General features: G+C 40.7%; 1 protein-coding gene across 2 annotated transcripts in view; it reads right to left on the reverse strand.

Moving 5' to 3' along the window:
- Nucleotides 1–238: 238 nt before the first annotated feature.
- The window catches only part of KIF18A (kinesin family member 18A), a 40,501-nt gene continuing 14,276 nt past the window's right edge, over nt 239–26,463 (reverse strand). The window contains exons 10-17 of one of the 2 annotated variants that reach the window (XM_081164229.1): nt 23,532–23,694; nt 21,187–21,351; nt 19,614–19,735; nt 17,932–18,170; nt 7,703–8,180; nt 6,081–6,185; nt 3,560–3,669; nt 239–387 (exon numbers count right to left, since the gene is read on the reverse strand). In XM_081164229.1, the coding sequence (XP_081020355.1) occupies nt 272–387; nt 3,560–3,669; nt 6,081–6,185; nt 7,703–8,180; nt 17,932–18,170; nt 19,614–19,735; nt 21,187–21,351; nt 23,532–23,694 (1,498 nt within the window). In that variant the 3' untranslated portion in view covers nt 239–271. Of the gene's footprint in view, nt 388–3,559; nt 3,670–6,080; nt 6,186–7,702; nt 8,181–17,931; nt 18,171–19,613; nt 19,736–21,186; nt 21,352–23,531; nt 23,695–26,463 lie in introns of those variants that run through there. The other variant, XR_014000928.1, reaches the window with a different exon arrangement.

Below are 26,463 nucleotides of genomic sequence, written 5' to 3' on the forward strand. Positions count from 1 at the left end.
TTTCACTGAAATATGGCGAAGGGCAGAGATGTCAAAAGCAGCTATTTGTGAAGTACAATGCAGCTTCCAATAACATGTTAAGAGCGAGAGAAGGATGCACCAAAGCACAGATGTGAGCATTCGAAAAATACATGTTTGTAAAGTATAATGAATAACTACTACCACAGGTAAGTGAGAAACAGTGCAGAGAGCAGATGGAAAGTTCACCTTTCCTGTCTTGCTAATAAATTAAAATCTGTATAAAGCAAGGATTTATTTCAACGTAGGTAATTTAAAATGCTTTTTTGGATGTCTTGAGTTTCGTGTCTAAGGTTGCATTTTCCTTGCCGTTGCTTCTGACACGTTTTCTTAGCACTTCGTTTTGCTTCCAGCTTCTTGTTCTAGTTTCTATGGAACAAAAAATTAGCCACGTTAAAGAGAGACAGAGATACTACTGCTTTGATTATGTTTATTATCTCCCTAAATGTTAAGGTTAACATAACAGGGCAGACGTAGGACTACTATTGCTATATCATCATCGTTGCTATTGTTATTATTATTATTTAAATGACATTAACTATATGCTTGAACTGTTAGCATTTTTTAATACTGCTATAAATGCTGGCTGCATCTGATAAGTGTCTGAAAAATGCTGCTAACATAGCGTTTATTGTTTTACTTACTGTATTTTTGTTTTACTCCATAAGCCACTCAGAGAGCCGTGAATGGCTAATCAGTGTCTTAGACAAGCAATAACTTGTAGTACACTGTGGCTCAGAAAGTTTTCAAAACTTACCACACAGAACTAATATGAGGCTCAGCTCCACCTAATGAATTGTTCGGGTCACACCTTTCTCAGACTGAAGCATTAAGTTCGGATAAGGGATTTCTTATATCTGACATCAGCATCAAGCACCATAGTACTAAGGTTCAAAGAGAAGCGTTTGCTCAACAGTAAAAGGCAACAGAAGAGGCTGATTCCTGATCCTGGCACTGTGCTACTTTGCCTGTTCCCTTTGAAACCTGACATTTTAATCACTTGATGTCACATGACAGTCAAGTGGGAGACCCTGCCCACTTTTCAAAAACGGCTCCTGGCAAGTGGGCCAGTTCTGGATCTGTGCTCCCAGGCTGAAAGAGGTTCCCCACCCCTGCGCACAGAACAAGCCCAAGCATGTGCCTTGGAATATTGATAGGGTGGGTTTTTTTTTGTTTTTTTTAGATTCTAAGCATGTCTAATGCGCTCCCAGCTTCTAAATTAGGAATTCAATTGCATGATTCTTTAACAATACAATTACAGTAATTGATGCTGGTATCCTTTATTACCTAACATTTGGTACAAATAATTAACACGAAGATAGCATTGTGCAAAGTACTGATAACACTGTATTCGGCTTCTATTAGCTCCGGGGAACGCTACGTGCAGCACTTCAACAGCTGCATAACAGAAAGAGAACATTAATTTTGCCTGGAGGAAGGGTGGTTAAAAGGACAAGAGGTAGCAAAAAGGCAATTGTTTGGGGACCTCTAGAGTATGTGAGCCAGAGAGCTGAGATTGTCCAAATCAAGCTTTCATTGTAAATGCACAGATGCAATTGGAACCAGGATGGAGGCGCAAACGCAACCTGTTCTTCAGCAGTGGAGCCTGGGCAGTGGCATGCATAGCCCCACATCAGCAAAACTCATGATATCCTTGGCTAATTTAAAACTGGCTTCCCTGCCATAACCATGCTGTCCAGGGAAATGTCCTGCCTCTGCATTCCCCACCACACAAAAAGGTGTCTAAAGAAGTCACTCTTACTACTGGCAGGAGTGGCTGGGGCCGTGCACCGAAGCAATGATTCTCCAACATCAACTTGTTGGACATGTTGTGCAGATGCCTGCTTATCGTCTTCCAAAGCAACTACTCTAGTCCAAACTTAAAAATGGAAAGCGTAATGCTGGTGGTCAACAAAAGAAGTTGAAAGGCAAATTTTAAAAAATGTAGTATAAACACCAGCAATTGGGAAACACTGGCCTGTGAGCGTTCCAGTTGGAAAACAGCCTTTACCAAAGGTGTCACGGGCTTTGAAGACACTCAAACTCAGGACACAAGGGAGAAACGTGCTAAGAGGAAGGCACGCTTGGCAAATCTACACCATGATCAACTCCCACCCAGAAACCATTGTCTCCACTGTGGAAGGACGGGTGGATCCAGAATTGGCCTCCACACTCACTTACGGACTCATTGTCATGGAAGACAATCTTACTTAGCTACGAGTGATCTCTAAAGAAGAAGGTGCGTCCACCCACTCTTGACCTCACCAGCGCCCTACCCCGTGCCGGTAAGCTAGTGTGCCACCACTCAAAATAAAAAAAATCCTTCCAGTAGCACCTTAAAGACCAACTAAGTTAGTTCTTGGTATGAGCTTTCGTGTGCATGCACACTTCTTCAGATACACTGAAACAGAAGTTGCCAGATCCTTCTATATAGTGAGAAGGTGGGGAGGGGTATTACTCAGAAGGGTGGTGGGAATGGGAGATTGGCAGATAGCTGAGATGAGCCTGCTGACGACTCTTAACGACTGTAATAGGTCTTACAGGAAAAAGGTAATAGGTCTTACAGGAAAAAGGTCTTGCCTTTTCCTGTAAGACCTATTAAAGGTCTTGCCTTTTCCTGGAAGGAATTTTTTTATTTTGACTATGGAAGACCAACACGGCTACCTATCTGCAACTGTGCCACCACTGTCAGAGAGTGGCAGCATGGCACTGCCCCTCTGGCTCCTGCCTATCACTGCTCTGGATTCAAAAATATATGGGGCATGGCTATAATGGTTAGCACCAAAGAGGCGGAGACATCACAGAAAAGAGGTGGCGGAAGCTAGGAAAGAACCTGCCAGAAGGATCTTATGAGACACTGAAAAATTGTGGAAGGGTGTGGTGAAGAATTTGGCAGCTCCACCTTTTGCCACAACTATGATGGGAACTGCCCACAAGCCACTGCACGGTGAGGAAGACAACAAACAGCTCCAGGGTTTATGCTCTTCCAAACAGATGGATGAACTGCTAGAAAACATCCAGGCTGTTTAGTGTCACAGGCAGGGGTAGGTTAAAGTGGGAAGATGTACATACAGTCCTGAAGTAAGGGAGAATATGTAATTTTGAGAATACTGTCAATCCCCTTTGGGCTATTTGGCTCCTCTTTCCCTATACAGTTGACCCTCCGGATACAAACTTAATTGGTTCTGGGGGTCCCTACGTACCCTGAAAAGTCTGCATCTAGAGGCACCGCTTCTGCGCACAGAAGTACACACTTCCGGGTTTGCTGTGTTCGCAACCCAAAAGTTACGTTACCCGAAGGTAATGTAACCCAAGGGTCCACTGTATTAAAACATGGAATTGACTAAGTTTCTTAAGGAGTAACTTTTTCACTCAATTTAACTGAGTAGCTAAAATATATCGACCCAGCTGTACATCTAAATTACCACAGCAAAAGACTAAGAAAAATGGTAATTGTCGGCCCACAATCTTGGCCCTCCTCCATAGATACCTACAACTCAAGCTTGGATATAATCACCGAAAATTGTAATTTGATACTTACCTGTTGATTTAGGGATTCTTAGAGCTTTATAACTTAACATGCTGTCTTGTTTAATACGCTTTGCAGTTGTATGACCGTGCTGATTTGTAATGTCGCTGTTCGATACTGAACTGTAAGAAAAAGTTATAACAAGTTTGCTTTTAGCAGTGACCTTAAGCTGGTATGCTTAGTTTTCGGTTTTTGGAACACAACATCTAAAAGTATATTAGATCGAGGAACACGTGTGTGACTAATTTACTACAAGAAAGATTCACCACAGATACAGTTGTATGGATTTTGGTTATTTCTTCTCTTGGTCCTAAGAAAAACTGAACAAGTATGATTCAAATTATATTTCTGGTTTGTGTCTGTGCATTTGTTTCCCAGTGTGATGGAATAGGACTTTCAGCTATTCTGTGCTGGGCTTTTGGTTGTAAAACCTGAGTTGTAATAATGGTTGTGCTTTGCTTTAAAGCTCCTGTATAGGAAGGTCAATAGTTCGCAGGTAGGCTCAAAGAAAATAGGAAATGTTGCAAAAGATTAAGTAAAGGAAAAGAATAAGGGAAAATTTGATAAAATCAAGGAGTAGGATTTGCTGAAACGAATTTGGAAATTGGGATGCAGAAAGGGGAGGTATGGGGAAGTTGGTGAAATAAGGTTTAAGAAATAAGGATTCGAAATTATACATGTTTGTTTATGTGTTTGTTTGTTTTTATTGTGTAATGTTTGTGTTTATAAAAATTGTGAAAAACCACTAAAAATTTTATATTAAAAAAAACCCCAAAGAAAATAGGAAATGTTCCGCTCAGGAAGTTCTGCACAGGAGCATTGAAAATTCAGCGTAGGAACCTGGCAATTAAAGGGTAGTCAAAAACTAATCAGGAGTTTACTCCTGGGAGTCTATTCTCCTGATTCATTAAAGGTTTAGGAGAGGGGAAAGGATCAAGAAATGATGCTTAACCTTATAACTGCTGTTAAGATTGTTGCTGTTGTTGTTTAGTCGTGTCCGACTCTTCGTGACCCCATGGACCACGTAGTTTAAATGTGGGCATTGTACCTCCTGCAAATATGCTCTGCAGGTAAAAGAGTTTAACAACCAAGAAGGCTTTAAGTTCATTTTACAGGCATTTGCCACATGTGTTACTCCACGTGTAATTTACGTGATTTGATATCCCTGTGGGTTGTTCTATGTAGGTCATACTCTCAGACCTATCAAAGTAAGAATATCAGAACACCGATCTAGGATCAGGAACAATGTAATAGATGCTCCTTTATTGAAGCATTTCATTTCGATGAGAACTTGACATTTTTTGTAATTTGGACGTATTAAGGTCCTGTAGAACGAGCTAAAAAAAAATCCTTATGCAGAAAGAAACTAGGTTTAATTTCATATTCAATTCCTTACATCCCTCAGGTCTGAATACTGAAAGTGATTATAGGGTTTTTTTTGGTGAATTTGTGCTGTTTACATGTAGAACACCTGAGAATGGACTCAGTTTGTTTCACTTCTGTGGGCCAAGTGGTTTATTTTGAGTACTTAATTGTGCATCTGTGGATTGCCATTACTTTAGATCCAAATTGTTTACATTTATGTATGAGTTTGTATTAATGTTTACATGTATATCATCTGAACATGGATTAAGTTTAGTTTTACTTTTGCTGTGCCATATGGGTCACTTTAAGAAAGATATTTTGTATCTGGATTGCCAACACTTGTAACTCAATCAATTTTGTGCTTGTCCATATCTAATGACTATCTAATGCTTATTGGATGGATTTCCCCCAAATTGATTTTTGAACTTTGAATTTTATTGTTATTCATGTTTTTATACTGTATCATATGCTGCTTTTATGTTGTATTACAATTAAGTGTTTTAAATTTGTTGTTAGCCGCCCTGAGCCTGGTTTTCTGAACCGGGAAGGGTGGGGTATAAATAAAAAAATATTTATTTATTTATTTATTTATTTTTTATTATTATTATTATTATTATTATTATTATTATTATTATTATTATTATTATATTAGACAAATTTGAGACAAGGATCTTTAGACAAGAATGCAGTTAGGCCTGTGCAGCATTCCTTTCTAGCCATTGCTTCTTTCTTCCCATCCAATAAACACACAGATTTGGGGTGACTGCTGAGAAGGCCTGCAGAGGCCAGGTAGGGTCAGATTTGGCCCATGGCTTTCTGCCCCTGCATTAGATACATTAGTGGAAGAGAGACTGAAATGTCTACATTTTGGCCACGCGGTAATCTAAGAATATGTTCAATACAGCAGCTTCTCATGCTCAGCTGGCCCTTGGCTTGAGGAAACACTCTTTCTCCCATGTATGATCCTTTGCGTATCTAATGCTCCTCCTATAAATCATCACCATCTGCAGGCAGGGATATATGGGGTGGGGAGTCCAACAGAAGATCAAGTCATGAGGACTACTGGATTGGGGTAATGTTCCTGCCTCCTACTAAACCACAGCACTGACACACCAGCAACCCATTTCACAGATGGGGAAAAGAGCACTGAACCTGAAGCATGACTTACCTTAATAACTTCCTTTTCCTCTCAGCAGCAGATGTCATTGCCATATAAGATGGCTTATTATGTATGGGGTCTGGCTGCCTATTTAATGATGGAGCGACAGCAAGTCTGAAATAACAGCAAAGGGGGGAAAAGTAGTCGTGAGTATTTCTTTAAAACAAAAGCCACAAATTCTAAAAATAATCTTGCATTCCAAAAAAGTGTTGGTATTAAAACAAAATATGCAATGGAAGGATATTTTATTTGCACAGCTTTTAAAAATCCAGAAATTGCCAGTACGGACACTTGAATGTCTGTTTTCACTGGAGGATCTGTTCTGCAATACCTTCAATGGAAATACCCTGGTTTCACCTGGAATTGGGCCAGGATGAGAAATTTGCACAGGAATCAACAGTTCCGCACTGCTGGGTACCTGCAAAGGCCGATGCTCCAACAGGTGCCCTACTGCCAACTTCTGGAACCCTATGGCCTTGCTGCTCCTTGCTAATGCTGAACATTTTCTTACTGCAGTGCCCAGAAACACTGTGGGATCCACCCAGGGTCCACTCTAGTACAGTAACCTGATTAGCCAGCCAGGTGCTTCCAGGAAGCGCGCAAGCAGCACCTGAAGGCAACAGAACTCTTCTGTTAACATCCTTGCGTACAAGAAATGAAGATTTAGAGGCCTACTGCTGCTGAACCTACAGGCTCCATTTTGTCATCATGGTTTCTTTTTTTTTGAGACACATCTGTCATGGGTTTATCTCATCCCCTTTCAAAGCCATCAGTGCTAGTGGTGACCACCACATCTTATGAAAGTGAATTTCATCTTGTGCATTGGTCTGCACTTTTTACAGCTCTTCAAGGTCATTTTCAAAAAGAGGCTGCCAGTTGTACCTTTGATTTATTTAAAGGCATCCTAATACAGGCAGATGTATTTCAATCCTTAGCAACATTTCCCATTCCCACCACCATAAACAAGCCAACATTTTCAGAGCTGTTTAGAACAACCCCAAGATCTCTTTCCTGAGTACTTACCAGTTCAGAGAGACCACATCAATGAATACGTTGCCATGATTATTTTGTTTTGATTTTTTGCCCCAATATGATTTTGAAAATGAGCCTCACTTGCCATTTTGTTGCCCACCCACTTTGAAGAGATGCTTTTGGAGCAATCACAGCCTGCTTCGACTTTCACCAACCTGAATAATTTGGTGCTACCTGCAAGTCTGCCTACAATCCCTGACTCCAGTAGCACAGATCCCAAAATAGATCACTGGAGGAACCCAATGCTTCCTTCACTCCATTGTGAAAACTGCTCGGTATTCTACCCTTGCTTCTTCACTTGCCTTATTGTCGTGTTTCGCCAGACTTTGTGTTCATGGACTGCAGTCCATGAAAGAAAGGAAAAAGGGATCAGCAGGAGGAAACAGCAACACGATCTTTTGGACAAGGCCATACATAGTTTAACAATTCAGGCACGTCTTTCAGAGGCTTTAAATGCCACAGTTATCTGACATTAGAATGTGAAACAACTGAGGTCACACTAATTGTGCAAAAAGGAAAGAAAGCAGATAAACCAATATTAGGATTAAAGTGGCGAGGAAGGAGAGAGGATATTACACTTCCTCTTCCACAGAAAATACCTTTGTAAACTATTGTTGCTGCTGTCGGTCACCTGCAATTTGCTTTCAGATTCATTGGGAGGGAAGTCTGTACTGTCCATGTTGCTTTCATATAGAGTAACTGTCGAGTTCATGAGGCGCTCTGGAGTCACGACGCATATGTTATCCACATGGCTCTCCTGCTTTAATGGCTCCTGAGCCTGTGCAGTGCGACTGTTCATTTCTTGAAGGCCTGCTGCTGTATTTAACACTTGCTTTACCACAGTCTCAGTACGCAGGTTCTCCACAGGCTTCTGGCAGCCCTTGGGTGTATACAGAATGGGGTGGAATTCTTTGCTGATGGAATCCACCAGGTGATTAGGGCTTGGCCGACTGGATTGCTGAGGACTTTGCAGTGCCATGGGAGACTCCATCAATTTCCGCCTTATTCTTTTATTAGGAGGTACTCCGTATTCTGCCTCAAGTTCCACATGGGTCTTAACTTTCTCTGATGGCATACCTAGGTTGAAAACAGGCAAGAAGAATCACTTAGGCGTGTGTTCTAGGCTTTGCAGAGAAGAGTAAGAACAGTTCTGTAGAGCTGGATCTAAACCAAGGTAGCTGAGCTTAGGTTTCACTGAAATCAATGGGACAAGTTTGTAGTGACTTAACTTTTTTTTAATGTTTTAATGTAATTGTATTACTTTAAGTCACCTTGATCTTCCTTTGGATTCAAGTACAGTGGTACCTCGAGTTACAGACACTTCAGGTTACAGACTCCGGTAACCCAGAAATATTACCTCGGGTCAAGAACTTTGCTTCAGGATGAGAACAGAAATCGCGAGGCAGCAGCGGGAGGCCCCATTAGCTAAAGTGGTACCTCAGGTTAAGAACAGTTTCAGGTTAAGAACGGACCTCCAGATTGAATGAAGTTCTTAACCCAAGTTACCACTGTACCTTAGTCTGGATCATTTTAAGCCCTCTCCAAGCTTTCATTATTATTTTTTTGAAATTTGCATTTTATTTATTTGTTAACATTCTTATATTAGATCGGTAAACGTTGTCATATTACATTACAGGACTTACTATAATATAATTTCCTACATGTATACAAAAATTATATACAAATACCTATAAGTGCACCAGCAGCAGTGTGGGAGAGAAGGAAACAGGGAACTAATATAATAATTTATCAACACATAACTGTACAGTTGCTGAGGATAGCAGCTTATATGCCATAATTAAAAGCAGCTGAGCCAGTACAGAACCATTGTAATAATAGCTGATTGACAGAAAGTATCACACAGTGAAGGAGGCAAGGGCAGTGAGGAACAAGTAAGAAAACTTAAGAAGGAAGCATAAGAGACCACGGAAAATGGAAAGCGGATTATAGCCCTGGTGGTCTTAATTTCTTGCAGCTCATACACAATAGGCAATGGAAAGCAATACTCGTTTCTGTCAGATTGGTCTCCATGGATATCAGGCTATGTCTGATACAACATGAAAAAAACATCCTTAGAGTGCACTGGAACCCACAATGCATTTTCCAAAAAATATATGTAAAACACAGAATAGTGCTGGCATTGTACTCCCCCCTCCAATAACATAGTGCCATATGATATGATCCTGCCCCAAAGTAATGACATTTTGGTCAGAGGTAACCATAAATATGAGTTTGACCAAACTGCGGGAGGCAGTGGAAGACAGAAGTGCCTGGCGTGCTCTGGTCCATGGGGTCACGAAGAGTCGGACACGACTAAACAACAACAACAACAACAACAACCATAAATATGGTCTTAAACAGATTCCTGAGATGTAAAGATGTTAGCGTTTTGCTATATTATTTACTAGTCCTTTGGAACCAGAGAGAGGGAAAACATAACTGGCTAATGAAGGTACTCATGGTGGCCAAACACTTGACACTTCAGTATTGGAAGGAGAGATCTTCTTCCCGTATAGTACAAGGGATGGAAGACATGAGCCAACTAGCCACTTATGAGAAAGCGACTTTACCTAAGCAGAGGAAGGGTGGAAAATTATTAGATAGATGGACTCCCTACATGGATATATTTGCATAAATAACAAACATCTGGCAAGTTGGGATCTCCAACTGAAGCCCTTACCTCTCTACTGATACACAATTGTTTTATTATTATTCACTAGTACTGTATTTTCTTTGTACTTTGCTTCTTCCTTCTGTATGCAATATTTTAAACCTGCTTTCCCTTCCACACATAGGCTAAGCAGATGGAGGAAAAACTATGAAAGGGGCTTAAGAAATTTTATTACAGCATGTGACTTGACTTCCCCCCTCTGTTCTGCCTGCTAAAATAGTTAGAAACCAAAACACAGAGGTTTAGTACTGCCTTTAGAATGTAGTAGTAGTGCATTTAGCTTGCTTATCTGCATTAAACAAACACTTTGGATTTATTTCCAGGCAATGAGCTTAGCCTTTGTAAGACATTTATTCAAAATCTACCACTGCTTGATTTTGATAGAATAAATTCGGAAACCACATGTCATCAAGCCACTTCAAAAAAGGCATGTCACCCTAACTGACATGTTAAGTCCAAAACCAATGAAAGATGAACTACTGGGGTGGTGGTAGGGAGATCTTCAGCAATTTAGAAAGCATTGCACCACCATTTTAGATCATTCGCCAAAACAAGGTGCAACTAGACATAGCCATGATTCTAACCACAAGCTAAAGGTGTCTGGAAGGAAATATTTAGGGTTGGCTTACAAGTAGCAGATCATTAAGCTGAAAAATAGTACACAGGTCAGGAAAAAGGGTATCGGAACATCCTAGGTTTTGATGTAGAACATAAAAGGATAGCTATGTTTTACACTTATGATGGTGAAGGGTTGACATGCTCTGCATAGCAGTTGGACTAAGTGAGACCATCCCTGTGAATATGTAGTAGTTAACTGTTCAATCTCTGTTCTTGGTCCTACCCTCACAGGAAAATAACAAGACAATCCTACCTACACACTTGCTTCAAATTCAATGGCTCAGAGGCATTCTCTCTCTCCCCCGCCCTCTGGTTAAAAATTCAGATTGGTGTTTGGCTAGATACAATTCCAGTACTTCCTGGTTCATAAATTTTAGTCTGAAGTATTCCACATTGCATTTCTAGACAATAAACAAACTCTGTGTGCTCAAAATATTTATCTTCCAACATCCTATGGCCGAGAAACCCGATTATATGAATAGTGATGCAAGGCTCCAATCATAACATTTTGAATAGCCACTTTGCTGAATATCAACAATATGCTTTGCCCAGAGAATCCAATTATAATCTTTCAAACAGCTATCCATTAAACATTTTAGGCAACATTTTAAAATATTAATTTATGAGGCGTTGCTTTAGCTTATGCATCTGAAAGTATGTGTTTCGGGGAAAAGTAGTGGTTGGCGGACCGTTGGTCTGTGTTTATACATTACAGCACTGACGTTCCTCTTTCCAAAGAAGAAGAAGAAAAGTTTTGTTTACTGTAAGGCACTGGGTTTTTTCAAAATGTCCTAAGAGAAACTGGGAACGAAGTCTTGGGGGAGAGAAACATTTTGGTGAGAGTGCCAAGTTTTAGAAGCTTCTCCCAGTACTGAAACCACTTTTAAATTACCCGTAAATGTAAGCATTTAAACTGCAAACCAGATAGGCAGAGAACACAAAAAGTATTGCCAACATTAATAATTTGTTGAACTTCAACACAATGAGCCATATTTCATACTGCACTGCGAGCTCATTAATAAAAAGCTGGTTGCTGGGGTTCCATGAAGCACAAATGCGAGCCATTAGGAAAAAGGAAACCCCATATAGCTACTTAATGTCATCAGGAAAGAAATCCTTAGGAAAACAATCGTATCAAACAACTTGGGGCCAAAGTACCTCCTGATTCCTTATGCTCCACCTCAGTCACTGAGATCTTCCTGCCCCTGATGTGCCCCCTGGAACTCCTTGCCTGTAAAGATCAGGCAAGAGTCACCCCTGCCATATTTTAGAGGTCTTTTGAAAACAGTATTGTTCAGACGGGCCTTGAATGGAACATGAATGGATATTATTATGGATATTATAATGCTGTACACCAACTTGCTATTATTAGTTAATGAAAGTACTGTATATTTAAAAGAGTGATTGTCCTTGTTTATCCTGCCCTTAAAAGTGGCCAGCATGGGCAATGGTCACGGATAATGGGATATGTAGTTGAGCAACATTTGGAGTGCCACAGGCTGCCCAACCCTGGTTTACTGATATGAGGACAAGCTTAGGTGTGCCTCGAACCCTTCTCTTCCAGTGAAGTCGTGAAGAGGAGATGATCAGAGGTCGATGATCCTGGCTTCTTTGGACAAACCATAGTTAAAGCTCACTACTGCAAACCCCCTCCCCTACTTTCAACAAACTATGGTGTGCTGAAAATGGAGGCAAATGCTTGCAGCCATGCTGGAAAAACAAGCCCTCATATCCAGTCCCATAAATTAAGATAAATTGGATACAATACTTAAGGATTAATTTAGGATGTAAAATCGACCACATCCCCCCAACTTATTACCATGTGTGTTATGGGGAAAGCAAATACACCTTATATTAAAGCTGTGTTCCTTTGCACAGTTACCTAGAAGTAAGCCCTATGGCAAGCAGTGCAACTTACTTCTGAGTAAACTTTCACAGGTTTGAGCTGCACCTGCCAAAACATATTTTTGCCATGCTTTAGAATCGACATGAAAAACGGGAGTTGAACATGAAGGTATTCAAATGAATGATTTCTCTCCCTTTCAATTAAGAATTTTTGGACAGCCTTGGCTATGCCATGTCATGCCTCCAGAAATCTCTGCCGATAAAGGAACTCATTTATCAAGAAGCGAGTATACAAAGACAAGACTTAGCATGGTATCAAGTAATGTGAAAAGCGTGAGGGAAGTATTTAGCAAACATGAGTCACAGTCCACAAAAGTCGAGTTCATGTCAAAAAGACATTGATGAATGGGACAAGTTCTAATTGGGTTTGGGACAAAATAACAGGTTGGGATTTTTTTTATTCTTCCAGAACTCATGTTAAATACATGCATGAGAAGGTATTTCTGGAATCTGTGCTAAATTAAGTCTGCTCGGTTGTTCGGCTAAAGTGAAATCAAATATTAATGTATTCATTTCAATAAACATTTCTGGGCTTCCAGTGATTGATCCAATTACTCTACTAATCATAAATTTTGATTCTTTTAACAGCTTTCTGACTCATGGAATTCCGAGTTGCAAATGTTGCCTAGTGAATGAATTTTAGCTATTTAATATTCATGTGACCCCAACACGTTATTATGCCAAGCAATTTAAAGATATTCTGGAAGCAATAAATGCAATGTGGGTGTGTGGGAGCTACCAAAATCCCAGCTTGCATCCAAAAGAATGGCAACATTAGCGTGATGCTATTACTTAAGATGGAGAAAGGAAGGCAGTTGTAACAGGGCAGCTTGAATGGGAAGCAGCTCTCCAGTATGTATTGAAGTTTACAGGTGAGAGGATGAATGAGGATGCAATCCTGCATCTCAAGTCAATGTTTTGACTAACATGGGAATTCACAGCAATTAGCTCTTCCCAGTAATAAATTGGCTTTGCTTCTGGTCACTGGAGGAAGTAATGGGCACTTCCCCCTGCATTTAAACATGGACCCCACCCCCCTCTCTACTAATGCGCAGCTACGCTTAAAAGAAATGGGATATCTGAAACAAAGCCAGAAATACTGGCAAGTGCCTGGCTGTGAATGGAGCTCGCGTTCGCATCTCACACACAGAGAGAACACGGATCACGCCATCAATCAAAATCCTACTGCGCAAGCCTTAAGAATGCCACTCTTAACTTAGAGCTTGTGTTTTTACTTGACTGGTATAATAATTTATGTTGCACTTCAATGGCAGGAGTTAAAATATCACAGCTGCCTATGATTTTGCAGCCTGCTATAAACTGCAGCTAAAAGGTAAGCCCCTCACTCTTTTTTTGAGGCAACAGTCTATTTGAAATTAAAGTTGTTTCAAGAGCAAAGGGTGATGTTGTTATTCTGCTGCCAAGTCTCATTTCTTACTCTCATCCAAGTGCTACTGAAAGCATATAATAACAAGGCTTTGAAGTTGCCAAGTGAGGTAGAAAAGCCAAGAGTGATGGGTTCAATCAAACAGCAACCCCACCTTACTCTACCGGGAGAGAGAAATCTCTAACCAACCTTACAAGTTTTTGGAAGCGTGCTACCAAGTTAAGTTCTGGAACTGAAAACTGCTCAGAGATCTTTGTCATTAGTTTGCTATAAGTAGCCTATCACCAAAGCACATCTGTCTGTCTGTCTGTCTATCTATCTATCTATCTATCTACCTATCTATCTACCTATCTATCTATCTATCTATCTATCTATCTGTCTATAGCAAACACAGGGGCACTATAATTTGGGCATACACATCCCAAGAACTGAGTTTTGCAAAATATGGAGATTATTTTTTTTACCAGAAGAACCCTTAAACTGATTCCTTCACCAATACAGTGAGAAAACAGTTAGAACTATAGAGGGAAATGAATGGGATTTACTGCTAAAGCTCATCACCCTCAGCTTACTCTCATGTAAAATTTTTGAAATCTTGCTGACTTCCATTCTAGCAGCTTCTTTGTCTTTGGTCAATGATGATTAAGATTGCCTTGTCCCTTGATTGCTTTCTGTGCCAACTTTACATTGCTAGTTCTCACAATGCCCCACTCCTTTAAAGCACAACCGCTGCCTTTGCTCTTTTTCTGCTCCCGTCTTTAACTACCTTGACTAGAATATCAGAGAATCAACTTTCCTCTAACTTCTGATACCAGCCGACTCTTCTTTGTGTTTCTCACAGTCCATTTATAAAGCCCTGCCTACTCTTTCCCCAAGTTAAAATACTGTACTATACTATATTTCCATCATATGCAAACCAGAAATGTGGAGGTGTGACCTGAAACAAAGGACTGCTTTAGACTGGACAAATGTCTAAGCCTATTCATTATCTTTTTATGCATTGCTAGTGTGCTGAACAGATGCAAAACACCAATACAGTGGTACCTCAGGTTACAGATGCCTCAGGTTACAGACTCCGCTAACCCAGAAATAGTACCTCGGGTTAAGAACTTTGCTTCAGGATGAGAACAGAAATCACGCGGTGGTGGCACGGCGGCAGCAGGAGGCCTCATTAGCTAAAGTGGTACCTCAGTTTAAGAACAGACCTCCAGAATAAATTAAGTTCTTAAGCCGAGGTACCACTGTAAATATTACAAATATGCTGAGACGTAAGCTATCATCCACTGATAATTCATAGTAGACGGCATTATTGGTACTAGACAACACAGCTGGCATTGCTACACTTAATATCTAAAGGAAGATATTTAGGGAAAAAGCATTTCCAAACTACACTTTCCTAGTAATCAATCCACATTTAAGAGCGAAACAGTAAACTACATATGCTAGCAAGCTGGGCTCACACACACCCTTCCTGTTTAATTCCCAAGATGCCCATTATTTTATTAAAATTATACTGCATACATACTTCATCGTAAATGAAACATTATGATGACCAATTTATCCAAATATAGAGAATTTTGGAAAACCCTCTGAAATATTCCCACGGGAACATATATGTCTCTTAATTCAAAAATGGATTGGAAACCAAGAGTCTGGTGCCCCCAAAATGGAACAGCTTTACTGTTATGTTGACAAGTAAAGCCCATGCAATTATGCTGCAAGTAAAATATGGATTTTTAAATAAGGAATAATGACCACTGTGTAACAGGTGGCCAATGTTTTTTCAGCCTCTGTGCAAAACCCCATTTCCTGCCTAACATCTTGAATAGATTGCGTACCAAAATAAATAAATAAATAAAATCAATGAACCAAAAATGGCGCAATGGGATCTGTATGAATTGTCGTTTAAAAATTTCCTAGCTAAACATAAGTCAGGGCTTCCTAACAACATGGGAACTCCCTGCTCCCCATGACTTTTCTAAGGAATAATTTTCTGCTGCTGGTGATTTTTATGTGTTGGTTCTTTAAACAAAACATACAAATGTTCCATCCTAACTTAAAAGCACCATTTTGTTTATCCAAGTTTAGATGGTAAGAGCTCCAGAAGGCTTATAAAATATCCAGTGTTTCATGAAGTCTTGTTCTTAAGCATAGCTCTCCATAGCATATTTTGTTTCTGAAAATATTAGTATTTTGTTTAGGAGGGTTGGTTTCCAAATTTTCTGCCTCGAAGGAACCTTTCCCACCTCAATCTAACTGTTGAAGAGCACGTGTATTGTAGGTTGGAGGATCCAGAATGCACTACAGGCTCACATGGTGTAGTGACAAGATCTATTGGGCCTCGTCATTTCCTATGGAAGCTGAGGGTGCATTCAGACTAGGGAAGATCAGGAATGGAAGTCTTTCAGGGAAGTTTGCCAATACTGATCTTAAACCATAGGCTTGGGAAGACCAACAGCAATTCTCCCCCTTGTGTTTGCGCATAAATCAAATTATTTTCACTAGCGAGCTTGCAACTTTTCCCACAATTCCTATCTGCATCGCTGCTTGCTCTGAACTGTCTCTAGGGAAGGGAGCACCCAGGATGGAGAAGTTGTAGGGGTACAGTATATGCAGAAAATTACCGCATTAAGGAGGAGTCAGTACAAACATTAGTGCTCCCATTTCCAACAGAAAGCCACAGACAGGAAACAACGTTTGCTAAACCGATTGAAAGGTGCCTCACTTCATTTTATGACCAATAATACTGTTCATGGCATAAATTGGCCGGATCGTGCAAACGCCCAGACTATCTACCGATAAGGATACCTGCAAAAGATGAATGCACTGCAATAGGAAAAGTAGCACAAAGCTAACAAATGGCTTTAATCAGTTGATTATATTATTTCAATATTATTATATTATATCATTTGTCAGGTGTACAGTGGGCATTTTCCTTATCTTAACAAAACAGCCTGCCTCCCAAATGAAACATCACAAGCACTGTGGAAGAATTCAGAAAGGTTACAAAACAGGAAGGAAAAGGTCTTACTGTACACAGGTATCTCTAAACAATTATCTGGATCAAGGCTTATATCAACATTTTCTACTTTCTTCGGTGATCTGGAGAAAAGGTACATGCAGACTCATTTCAATGCCCACCCTAGAACTGATATTTTTGCAAGGCTGTAACTGCTACATTAGGAAGAGTTGAGTGATATAGGCAGATATTCCTGAGGGGATGACGCACACCATTTCCAAGAAAGGGCTTCTTTTGCTATCTTACACTTTAGCTGCTACACTAAAGTTAGGTTTAGTCACATTTGGCTGGATTCAGAATTCAGACGAGCAGAACTTGTAATAATTATTGGCAGGTCTTTTATCTGTAAGCTGTCTTGAGTCTCAACAGAGAAAAAGGTTGGGTATAAATAAATATATAATCTTCATAATAACCTTGTCCTATATTGAAAGATTTTTGGCAGAAGGTAACTGAAACCATCAACAGAACTGTATAGAACAACTTTACATTTACAGAGCAAAATATCCTCTTGAATTATTATATAACCAGCACATAGAACCTTACAAAAAGACAATGTGAGTGGACTCTCTGTGCCCTTACCACAAAAAGACTGATACTGATGAACTGGAAAAATAAAAATGCGGCACCCTTCTACGATTGGATTGAAGACTTATACAAGCTCGCAACATATGAACAACTTGCATATAAACACAGACTTGCCATGGACAAATTCAATGATATTTGGAATCCATTCTTACAAATACCGTAAACTGTAATAGGTTAAGATTTGGTGAAGTACAATAACAACCTTGTAAAATATAGTTTTGGGTCCCCCCCCCCCTTGTTTTCCCTCCTGCGCAGGCTCTGTTTCTCTTTTTGGTTTGCGTTCACCATGTCTGGTGCACATATAGTTAGGTACTTTTTGAACTTTCAATAAAAAGATCACCATCACCATCATTCTGTCTGCAAGGCACTCCTGCTAGAGAAAGTGTGTGGAGAGGCTGCTCTCCAGACCCCTTAAAAGCTGTTCTGGACAGTTCAGTGACCCTCCAAGGAATGGGAGTTGCAGGGGGTGAAGCTCTCCTTTCCCAGTCCCTTTCTCTAGCAGCTGGAGATTCCAGTATTTCAGTTCAAGTAAGGGGCATTCTGGATCCAACTCACTGTAAATCTACCATCAAATTTGACCTTTTTTTTCCTAAGGGAAGGTGCAACACCTTAAAAACAGAAAAAGAGACAATTGTCTACTTACGGCAAGGAGTATTCTGGTAACTCACAAGTTGTGGAAAGGCCATGATAGCAGACATCACTGGTGAATCATTTTGTTTTGTTTCTTTTTCAGTCATCTGGTCAGCCCAGACAACGGCTTTCTCTCTGTGAATCAGCTGCTCAAAAGCCTTGAAGTCATCCTCAACAGCACTGTTTGCTAACCCTGCTGTTTTCAAAGCTACGTACTGCTTTCTTATAACAGAAAGCAAAGCACTTAGTATTCTGTTAAAAAAGGAAAGTTTCACGGTAAATAAGCAACAAACATCTCAGAGATAGCACTGCATGCTGCTTTCATGTAAATTGTATTTAAGGAACATCATTTATATGCAGACATCCTACTTAGAAAGTATACACAAGCTTTTAAACGCCAGTTGCGCAGCAAGAGAAGACTATTGTCAGCAAGTCCTGTTTGAATTTTAACACTCTGACCATATTCCCAATAACCTAGTGTTTATATTTGTAGAGTTTCTTTCTGGGGTTAAATGTTGCAGAGTGCCTTCACAATTCTAGATTTGATTTTATGGTCATTAATCTTTAGGTGCCAACCTACATTTTCAGCAGGATTCCTATACCCTAAAATATTTGAGTTGATCCTTCTGCATTCTGGATTAATTGCGGTTTCAGAATGCGTCTGCCGAGACCATGTAACACCGGTCCTGAAAGACCTATATTGGCTCCCAATTGGCTTTCCAAGCACAATTTAAAGTGTTGGTGCTAACCCTTAAAGCAAATGAGAGATCTTGGTATAAGTCATCAACCAGGTCCTTCAAACCAGGTAGATAGTCAGACTAGAAATTTATCATCTCACTGTTAGGCACCACTAAGCAGCTGCCTACAAAGAACTCATTCATTGGTATCTATTCTTTAGGTTTCTCTAAGGGGAAAATTCCCAGGAAGGGAAACGCTATTAAGATCAGCTGTTTTAAAAGAGGGGTTAAAGGAGTTCCAAAGGGAGCCAGTAATCTGGCTTCTGTATTTTGGACCTGTTGAAGTACCAGTTGTCTTCAAGGACAGTCCCAAGCCCTTGGGCCAAGTCATTGTTTTGTGAGGGGGTGGAGGTGAAAACCCCCCATTTATAGTCAGCTGAAGAGAATGGCTGGGTTGGGTACCTGTGGTGCATGAGATATCCACCACTGGCATGTACCCCTGAATCACTGGCCAAGAGTGAATTTGGCCTTCAGGCCAGAAAAAAAGGTTAGCTACCCGCAGAATGAAACCAGGTACATTCTCCTGCCTACATCTTCCACACTGCAGGGCTGCCTTATTCCTGGTTCCAGAGGCAAGACAAGAGGCAAAGCTATGAAGTCACAGCAGTCTGCCTACAGACTACAATGGATGCCAAAATGGCACCCTCATGCTCTGGATTTGATTTGCTGCACACCTTCCAAAGAGATTGGCCACCACTGAGCTTAAAAGGTCAAAGTGTTCCTACTAAGATATTCTGAAAGAACTAGAGAGCAATCTGTTCAGCTTTTTGGAATAGGGCAGAAAAAGAAACATTGTCGTTGTCACTTTCAGACCTCTTGTTCAAAAGCAGTCCAACGAAAGTTTAATCAAATGTACCACAATTTTCGTGTAAAATTAGCCTATTTGTAGCCTTCACATACGTCAAAAGCTTTAAATAGGGAAGCTGTTCAAAATATGGCATTTCAAACGTCGACTTACTTTTCTGTCTGTTTATATTGCTGTTCTTGGAGGGATGCAAGAGTCCTCATGTATTCAGCCTGAGTTCGCAAATCCTTCACTTCCAACTTCAAATGGAAGTACTGCAGATCTCGGTTGAGCTCCTGGAAAAGGGAGCCATGTTGAAGCCAAGCTCATAGGCAGCCAACCCAGTAATGACAGGAATGCTACTACTTTGGAAAACAACAGTCCTACTTCTAGAGCGGAAGTCTTGCCAAGTGATGGGGAATACGTCAAGAGGGTGGCATACAATTGTGGCAACAGCCATTCCATTAACTAACTGTTGGCTTGGGCCAAGGGAAATCTTGTGCAATTTTTGCCTATCACACACTGATTTGTACTATCATGCTACTTCCCCTTGCGTTAACAATAGCTAACAATGCTTCTTGAATTAACGTTATACCTGTATATATTGAATCTCACTCAGAGCTGATAGCCGTCAATACAAATCAACCAAGGCACTTCAAGTTAAAACCAAACCGGAATGACCTAGGAGACCTCTTATTGAAGCCCCTTAAAGTCTGGGGCTGCTTGGGAAGCAAAGTATCAAACCCTGCCTGCATGCTGGTGCTTTGAAAGCTTCCAGGCTAGAGGAGGAGGGTGCAGGAACACCCCCCAAACCCCCCCCCCCCACAACTGAGGTAAAGTCCTTAAAAATGACCAGTGCCATATCTGGCACTAAACCTCAGTGACAGCGGGGGCATACTAGCATTCATCAAGCATGGCTCTCATCCTTGCGACTCCCAGTTATTATCACATTTTTACATGCTAATAACTTCCATTTTCAGCAGTGGCTAAGATGGATAAGGTATTATTTCAGCGGCAAAGGTTGCGGGAAGAATGCAGCAGACACCAGGTCAATTTTGTTTATAGGCTTGTTTGAAAAATGGAAGGCAGGTGCTTTGTTCGCTTCCTGGTTTTCTTCTTTTCTTTCATATGAAGACAGTATCTACTCTTACGCTACGTGAACAACAAGAAACGACAATAGTCTATTGTAGATACACTACTATTCCGGGAAGTACAGCAATTTGTTTGAGACTTTTTTTTAAAAAAAGGGGGGGTGGAATCAATCTATTTTCATTGAAAGCAGTGAAAAAACATGCACATTTAAAAGAGAAAATTGCAACAGAAAACATCTGTCTTCTACCACATTACAAAGCAGCTATCTGCAAATGGGAAAGCCTTACAGTTACAGTTAGCAAGAACTATTTTTAAGTAACTGAGGAAGGACACATGAAGCAAGAGGGTAAGTGACTTGGCCTGAAGGGGCAGCTCAAAACCAATTCCCTGCTCACCCTCACTGACCCATCATCTTCCTTCCTGGGTTTTGGTTTGGAGGGTGGAAAGTCCTCTCTCTATTTCACTTTTTTATACACGCACACAAATTTGCTTACTGCTACAGGGGAATAAAGAACAATCTCTCTCACTTGAACATCCAAAATATTTCCCAGGAGCCAAAGGGAACACGAGAACAGTACTACTGGATTAGGCCAGTGGCCCATCAAAGTCCAGCACCCTGTTCTCACAATGGCCAACCAGAGGCCAAGTAGCTCACCTGAGGAATCTGGCCATCTTGACCTAGGAGGCGCATTTCGTTTTCCACCCGGTGCAACCAATTAGTGTTGTCCTCTAAGCGTTTAGTCTCTTCCGCTTCCCTCTGCTCTATTTGCAAGCGCCGGGTTTTAAGTAATGCAAGCCGGTGGTCGTGCTTGTCAGTCGCCTGTAACAAAACAAACCTAAGTTTCAAACCAAAGGACAGAACCGGATACCATGGTGAACGACATACTACCAAAGCAACAGCGCAGCATCTCGCCCTTCCAGTAACACCTTGCAAAACAGAACACATGATGCAAGATTCTTCAGTTTCCTCAACTGTGCTGGAGTTCACAGGCTGTTGTCGTCAGCAAAGCCCAGTGTGATGCCATCTGTTTTAATTTTTGTGTGGTTTTAATTGTATTATAATTGTTGTAAACTACTTGTGAAACTGTGGCATGCAAATATTTTTATCAAAAAATAAACACACACATATTTTTTAAAAAACGTAAGGTTTTACCAGAGGGAAAGCTGACTGCTGTTGCAAGCCGTTCCCTCTCTGTATCAGCTAGTTCAGTCCATGCTCTCCCAAATCATAAGTAACAGAGTTGGTCCAAATAATTCATTTAGGGTTTTTTGCCTGAACCCAAAAGGAGTGGGGTGGGCGCTTGAATGTTCTGCATGTGAACCCAATATTTTTTCCAGTGTGATTTCTCAAGAATGCGGCCCCCAAATGCTCTTTGAACTCCCGAATTTAAGACATGGTTTTGACTATTAAGAGCAAGAAAGAAAAAGAAAAGAAAAAGCAGCCAGTATATGTACCCTGCATTTCAGCGTTTAAAATATTTCCTGCTTAGTTCAACAGAAGAAATTTATATTACCTTCCATTTCAGACAGCTATCACTATGCTCAATTGAAAGCAGATGTCTGAGAAAACCTAACACACAAAATTATTTTGCAACAGAACTTCAAAGATTGTCACTTACAGTTAACTGCTATGTGAGGGAAGTTTTATACATTTAAGTATTAGCCACTTGAGCCACATTATATGGGAGAGGCAATATATGAACAATGTATGATTAAAAAATCAGAAGTAAAAAGCCTATCTGTAAAATGCAGAGCCAGGAGTACAAAGTTCCTTCTTACACCACACAGAATAAAAACTGGCGGCTCAGGCGCAAGCCCTCTTTCCTGTCGTTCTTAAAGAAATGTCACAAAATGGAGTAACAGCTGAGGTGGTTTGGTATGTGTAGTGGCGGAAAGCAAAGTAAGAGTAGAGAAAAAACGCTATGAACAGCAAACCTCGAGGGGCAGAAAAAGTAATGCTGGGGAGACCCACTGAGAGGAAAGGGCACCCAAAAAGTAAACTGAAAGCCAGCAGATTTGAGCAGCAAGATTGCCAAAGGAATGGGGAAAAAGAGTTGACAAGAGAAGCAGAGACCAAGGAAAAAGTATGCAGACAAGTCAGAGGACATATCAAAGAGCTTTAACAACACAGTGTGAGGTAGAACTCCTATTACGCACTCAGGAGCGTAACCTAACTACAAAACTGGTAAGAACCAGTTAAGGAGGAACGTAACAGGTGAACGTTTAAAGTGAAAACTAACACCATACAAGGTGCAAGAAGAGTTCTAATAAATACAGTGAAGGTGGGTTGAACAAGTTGCATTTCAAGGACTGTGGTTGGATGAAGAGATGGTGAGGGGCTGGGGTGGCAGAAGGTGATTCAGTTAGAGGAGGGGCAGCTAAGATGATGTACACCTCGCCTATTTATAAAGCTCTGGTAGACTCTTTGAACTTGAGGATTTACTAAATTAAGTCAGAGCGATTGAGAATTTGGTATGAGCCTCTGCACTTGAATCCCCAAGGGAAATTTCCCGCACAGGTGGTGGGACGGGGCGGGGGGGGGAACCTGGACAGGAGGACAAGGTGAATTCTAATTAGAAACCATGTTAAGAGGATTCACACAAGCCCACATGCACCAAAAGCACATGAAAAGATGGTGTCAGCTAGTGCTGCTAATATGTGTGCTGGGGGCTGAATGCTTTATAGCTGTGTGAAGTAGCTCCACGTTCCTCTAAATGAATGTGCATAGTGCTGCTTCAAATGACTGCTGGCACTATGTATTGCCAGTGGAGAAGCTGGAGGTTAGCTTGTGCAACCTTGCAACACTCTTGTGCATGCTTTCAATAGGAGAGGGTTCAGGTGAACCCCCCAAAGATCTAACCCTTGTAATTCATTTCAAGAGGCTCTGAATAACTGCAGTAAGGAGACACACAGGATCAGAACCACGTTCTTTTCATTAGCCTAACAGCTTGGCATAAGCATGGCAGAAAGGACAGCAGAACCGTCATACTAATAGCTTACCCTCTCCATTCTCTCCGGAGCGCACATCATTTCAATTTGTTCATGGCAATTTTTTTGATAATGGGTTTTCAGGATGTTTTCTTTATGGCGCAGTTCCAGCTTCAGAAACTCTTGCCTGATTTCCTCTCGATTTGCGAACACGCACTTCAAAATTTCTCTAAACCTGCCCCAAACATTTATATAGAAAAAGGACCAAGTTACACAAAACACAGCTTCGTGGCAGCGTGTTACACTGTAGCAAATTGCAGCTTCAATTTAAAAACATTATGCTTAACAAAAGAGGTTAACATAGGAGTGGTACTTCAGATGTTTCTTTGTTTATAAAATGATTATGATGGTAATTATTTATTTATTAAATTTATACGGTGCTTTATCATAAAAATACCAAAGCGGTTTACAGAATAAAACCACAAAACATAAAACCATAGAATAAAAACATTAAAAAGTTAAAAAAAAATTAAATGTTGCTGGTCTACAGCTGCCATCATCCCTGACCATGGACTACGCTGGCTGAGGCTGATGGAAGTCCAGTAATATTTGCAGCAACCTACTGAGTATATAAGGGGCAAGGCAGTGTCTCAAATAACCTGTTCTTTCCTGCCATTTAAACATTTAGTGCAACATGGTGACATATTGATCAAAAAGCCACATTTCCATAACCCAACAGGTAAAAGGAAGGTTGGAATCCAGGACAGAAGTGCATTATAATCAGGGAAACTAATAAAATAATCCCCAGATCTGAATGAAACCCCCATGTTCCCATATTCTCTCATGTAAGTGTATCAAAAGGCTACGTGATTGGATTGACTAGCACAAACCCCTTTGTTTTGGTCTAGGCTTTGCACTGTGGGGGACCATGTCAGGTCCCATTAAGGTCCAGAACGCCACAATGGTACACCAGCAGTGAAAGTCTTCATGTAGCAGTGTGCTTTTCATTCAGACATTAATCTCAAGGACAGGAGCCATGAGATATCTGCTTAAACACTTGCCATGCCTTTACAATCTGAAGCAACAATCAGCTATTCATGCCATTCGACAGCTTAACCAAGGAGCTCAGATGGGACCACCTCTCTTTAATTGCTATCAAGTTTGATACAGTAAAAAAGGGATGCGGGTGGCGCTGTGGGTTAAACCACAGAACCTAGGGCTTGCTGATCAGAAGGTCAGCGGTTCAAATCCCCGCGATGGGGTGAGCTCCCGTTGCTCGGTCCCTGCTCCTGCCCACCTAGCAGTTCGAAAGCACGTCAAAGGGCAAGTAGATAAATAGGTACTGCTTCAGCAGGAAGGTAAACGGCATTTCCATGCGCTGCTCTGGTTCGCCAGGAGTGTCTTAGTCATGCTGGCCACATGACTCGGAAGCTGTACGCCGGCTCCCTCGGCCAGTAAAGCGAGATGAGCGCCACAACCCCAGAGTCGGCCACGACCGGACCTAATGGTCAGGGGTCCCTTTACCTTTAGATACAGTAAATTTTCAAATGGCTTACTAAGCGGCACCTGGTCAAAAAGGAGCGCCAGTGTGCAGAACACTGACTTTAGCGCATGTGAAAAAAAGGAATAGGCTAAAGGGGAAATGCTGTATTGACAAAGCAATGCTAGAGATTTTCTGGAAAGCTGTCTCCTGAAACATTGGTCATCAGCTGGTGGGCAGGTAGGTGGACAGAGCCTGCAGTAGCGCCATCTGCAAAGTTTTCTTGCAGGTTGCCCCTCCCCAAAAAGAATAATAGAATTGTAGAGTTGGAAGGGACCCCTGCGATAGCTGCTGCTCTAAAGGATCTAAAATGGCTCTGCCTCAAAGCATAAAAATGTTTTATCTTATAAATTCAGATTGTCAATACAGCTGTAAATTATTAGAACTTAGATTTCACGTGTTTCAACAGGCGTGCCTTTTTTGACAGCTTTTAGTAGCTTAAAAACCTCTTAACTGAGCATTAAAATGTGGGTTACCATGGGAAAGTTTGACTGTAAAAATCTGTAATGTAACAAACGGTGATTAGCACCTATGATTCTTCCCTGGGGATATCTGTCTATATATGGAGTTATAGCAGCTTTAGTTTATGTCAGAGATATAAAAGAGTAAAATTGCTTAATGTGTTTATTATACAGAAAAAGGTCATTAAAAAGTTGTCTCGCTATATACACAGTTCTGCAAAACATAATTTTCCAGATTATTTTTAACCAAGTAGGCAGCGATTCTCTCTTAACAGAAGATTCTTTGTTTAAACCCACCCCTGTAATAGTATTTTTGAATTCCTGTTTTTGAAATAAATGGTATTTCGAACCAAAACGGAGCTGCCGATAATCTGCTCTTAACACAAGATCTAGGGGCTCAAATTCTCGTGATTATCTTGATGTTACATGGAATATATCCCCACATTCTCAGTGGCTAGTGCTTGCTTCCCAGTTCCTGGAATCCTGATTTTGCCAGATTGGATAAGGACCCACTGTCCCAATCATGCACAAGTTACACAGCTGCACTTTTAACCCTTCCACTGCCTCTGTCGGTATTAGGTTATTTCACAGCAACAGGCAGCATTAGAACTTCAAAAGAGAGATTTTACTGGGCATAATTTTTCTCCTTATGCCTAACTGAATTTCTAGAGCTTAGACAGAAAATATAGCTGTAAACAGCAGTTATATTTATTTATTGAGAACATTAATATTGCCCATTTCGCTAAGAGAGCCCAAGATGGCTAAAACAACAGAAAAAAAGTTATAATACAAATGCTTAAAAAATACAAAAAGGGAAATGGTAAAAATAGAGTAAAAATGAAAGTATCCATTGAAAACCATTTCCAGCACAAAATTTAACAAATTTTGCCCCAGCATAAAAACACACTTGAAAAGCCTTTCTAAAAAAGGAAATTCAACAGCATGGCAAATAAAAGAAACCAGTAACAAGGAGGTAAGGTGAATGTTTCTTGAAAGGGGGTTC

Source organism: Podarcis bocagei (genome assembly GCF_964188305.1).
Source record: "Podarcis bocagei genome assembly, chromosome: 1".
In the NCBI taxonomy this organism is placed as follows: Eukaryota; Metazoa; Chordata; class Lepidosauria; order Squamata; family Lacertidae; genus Podarcis; species Podarcis bocagei.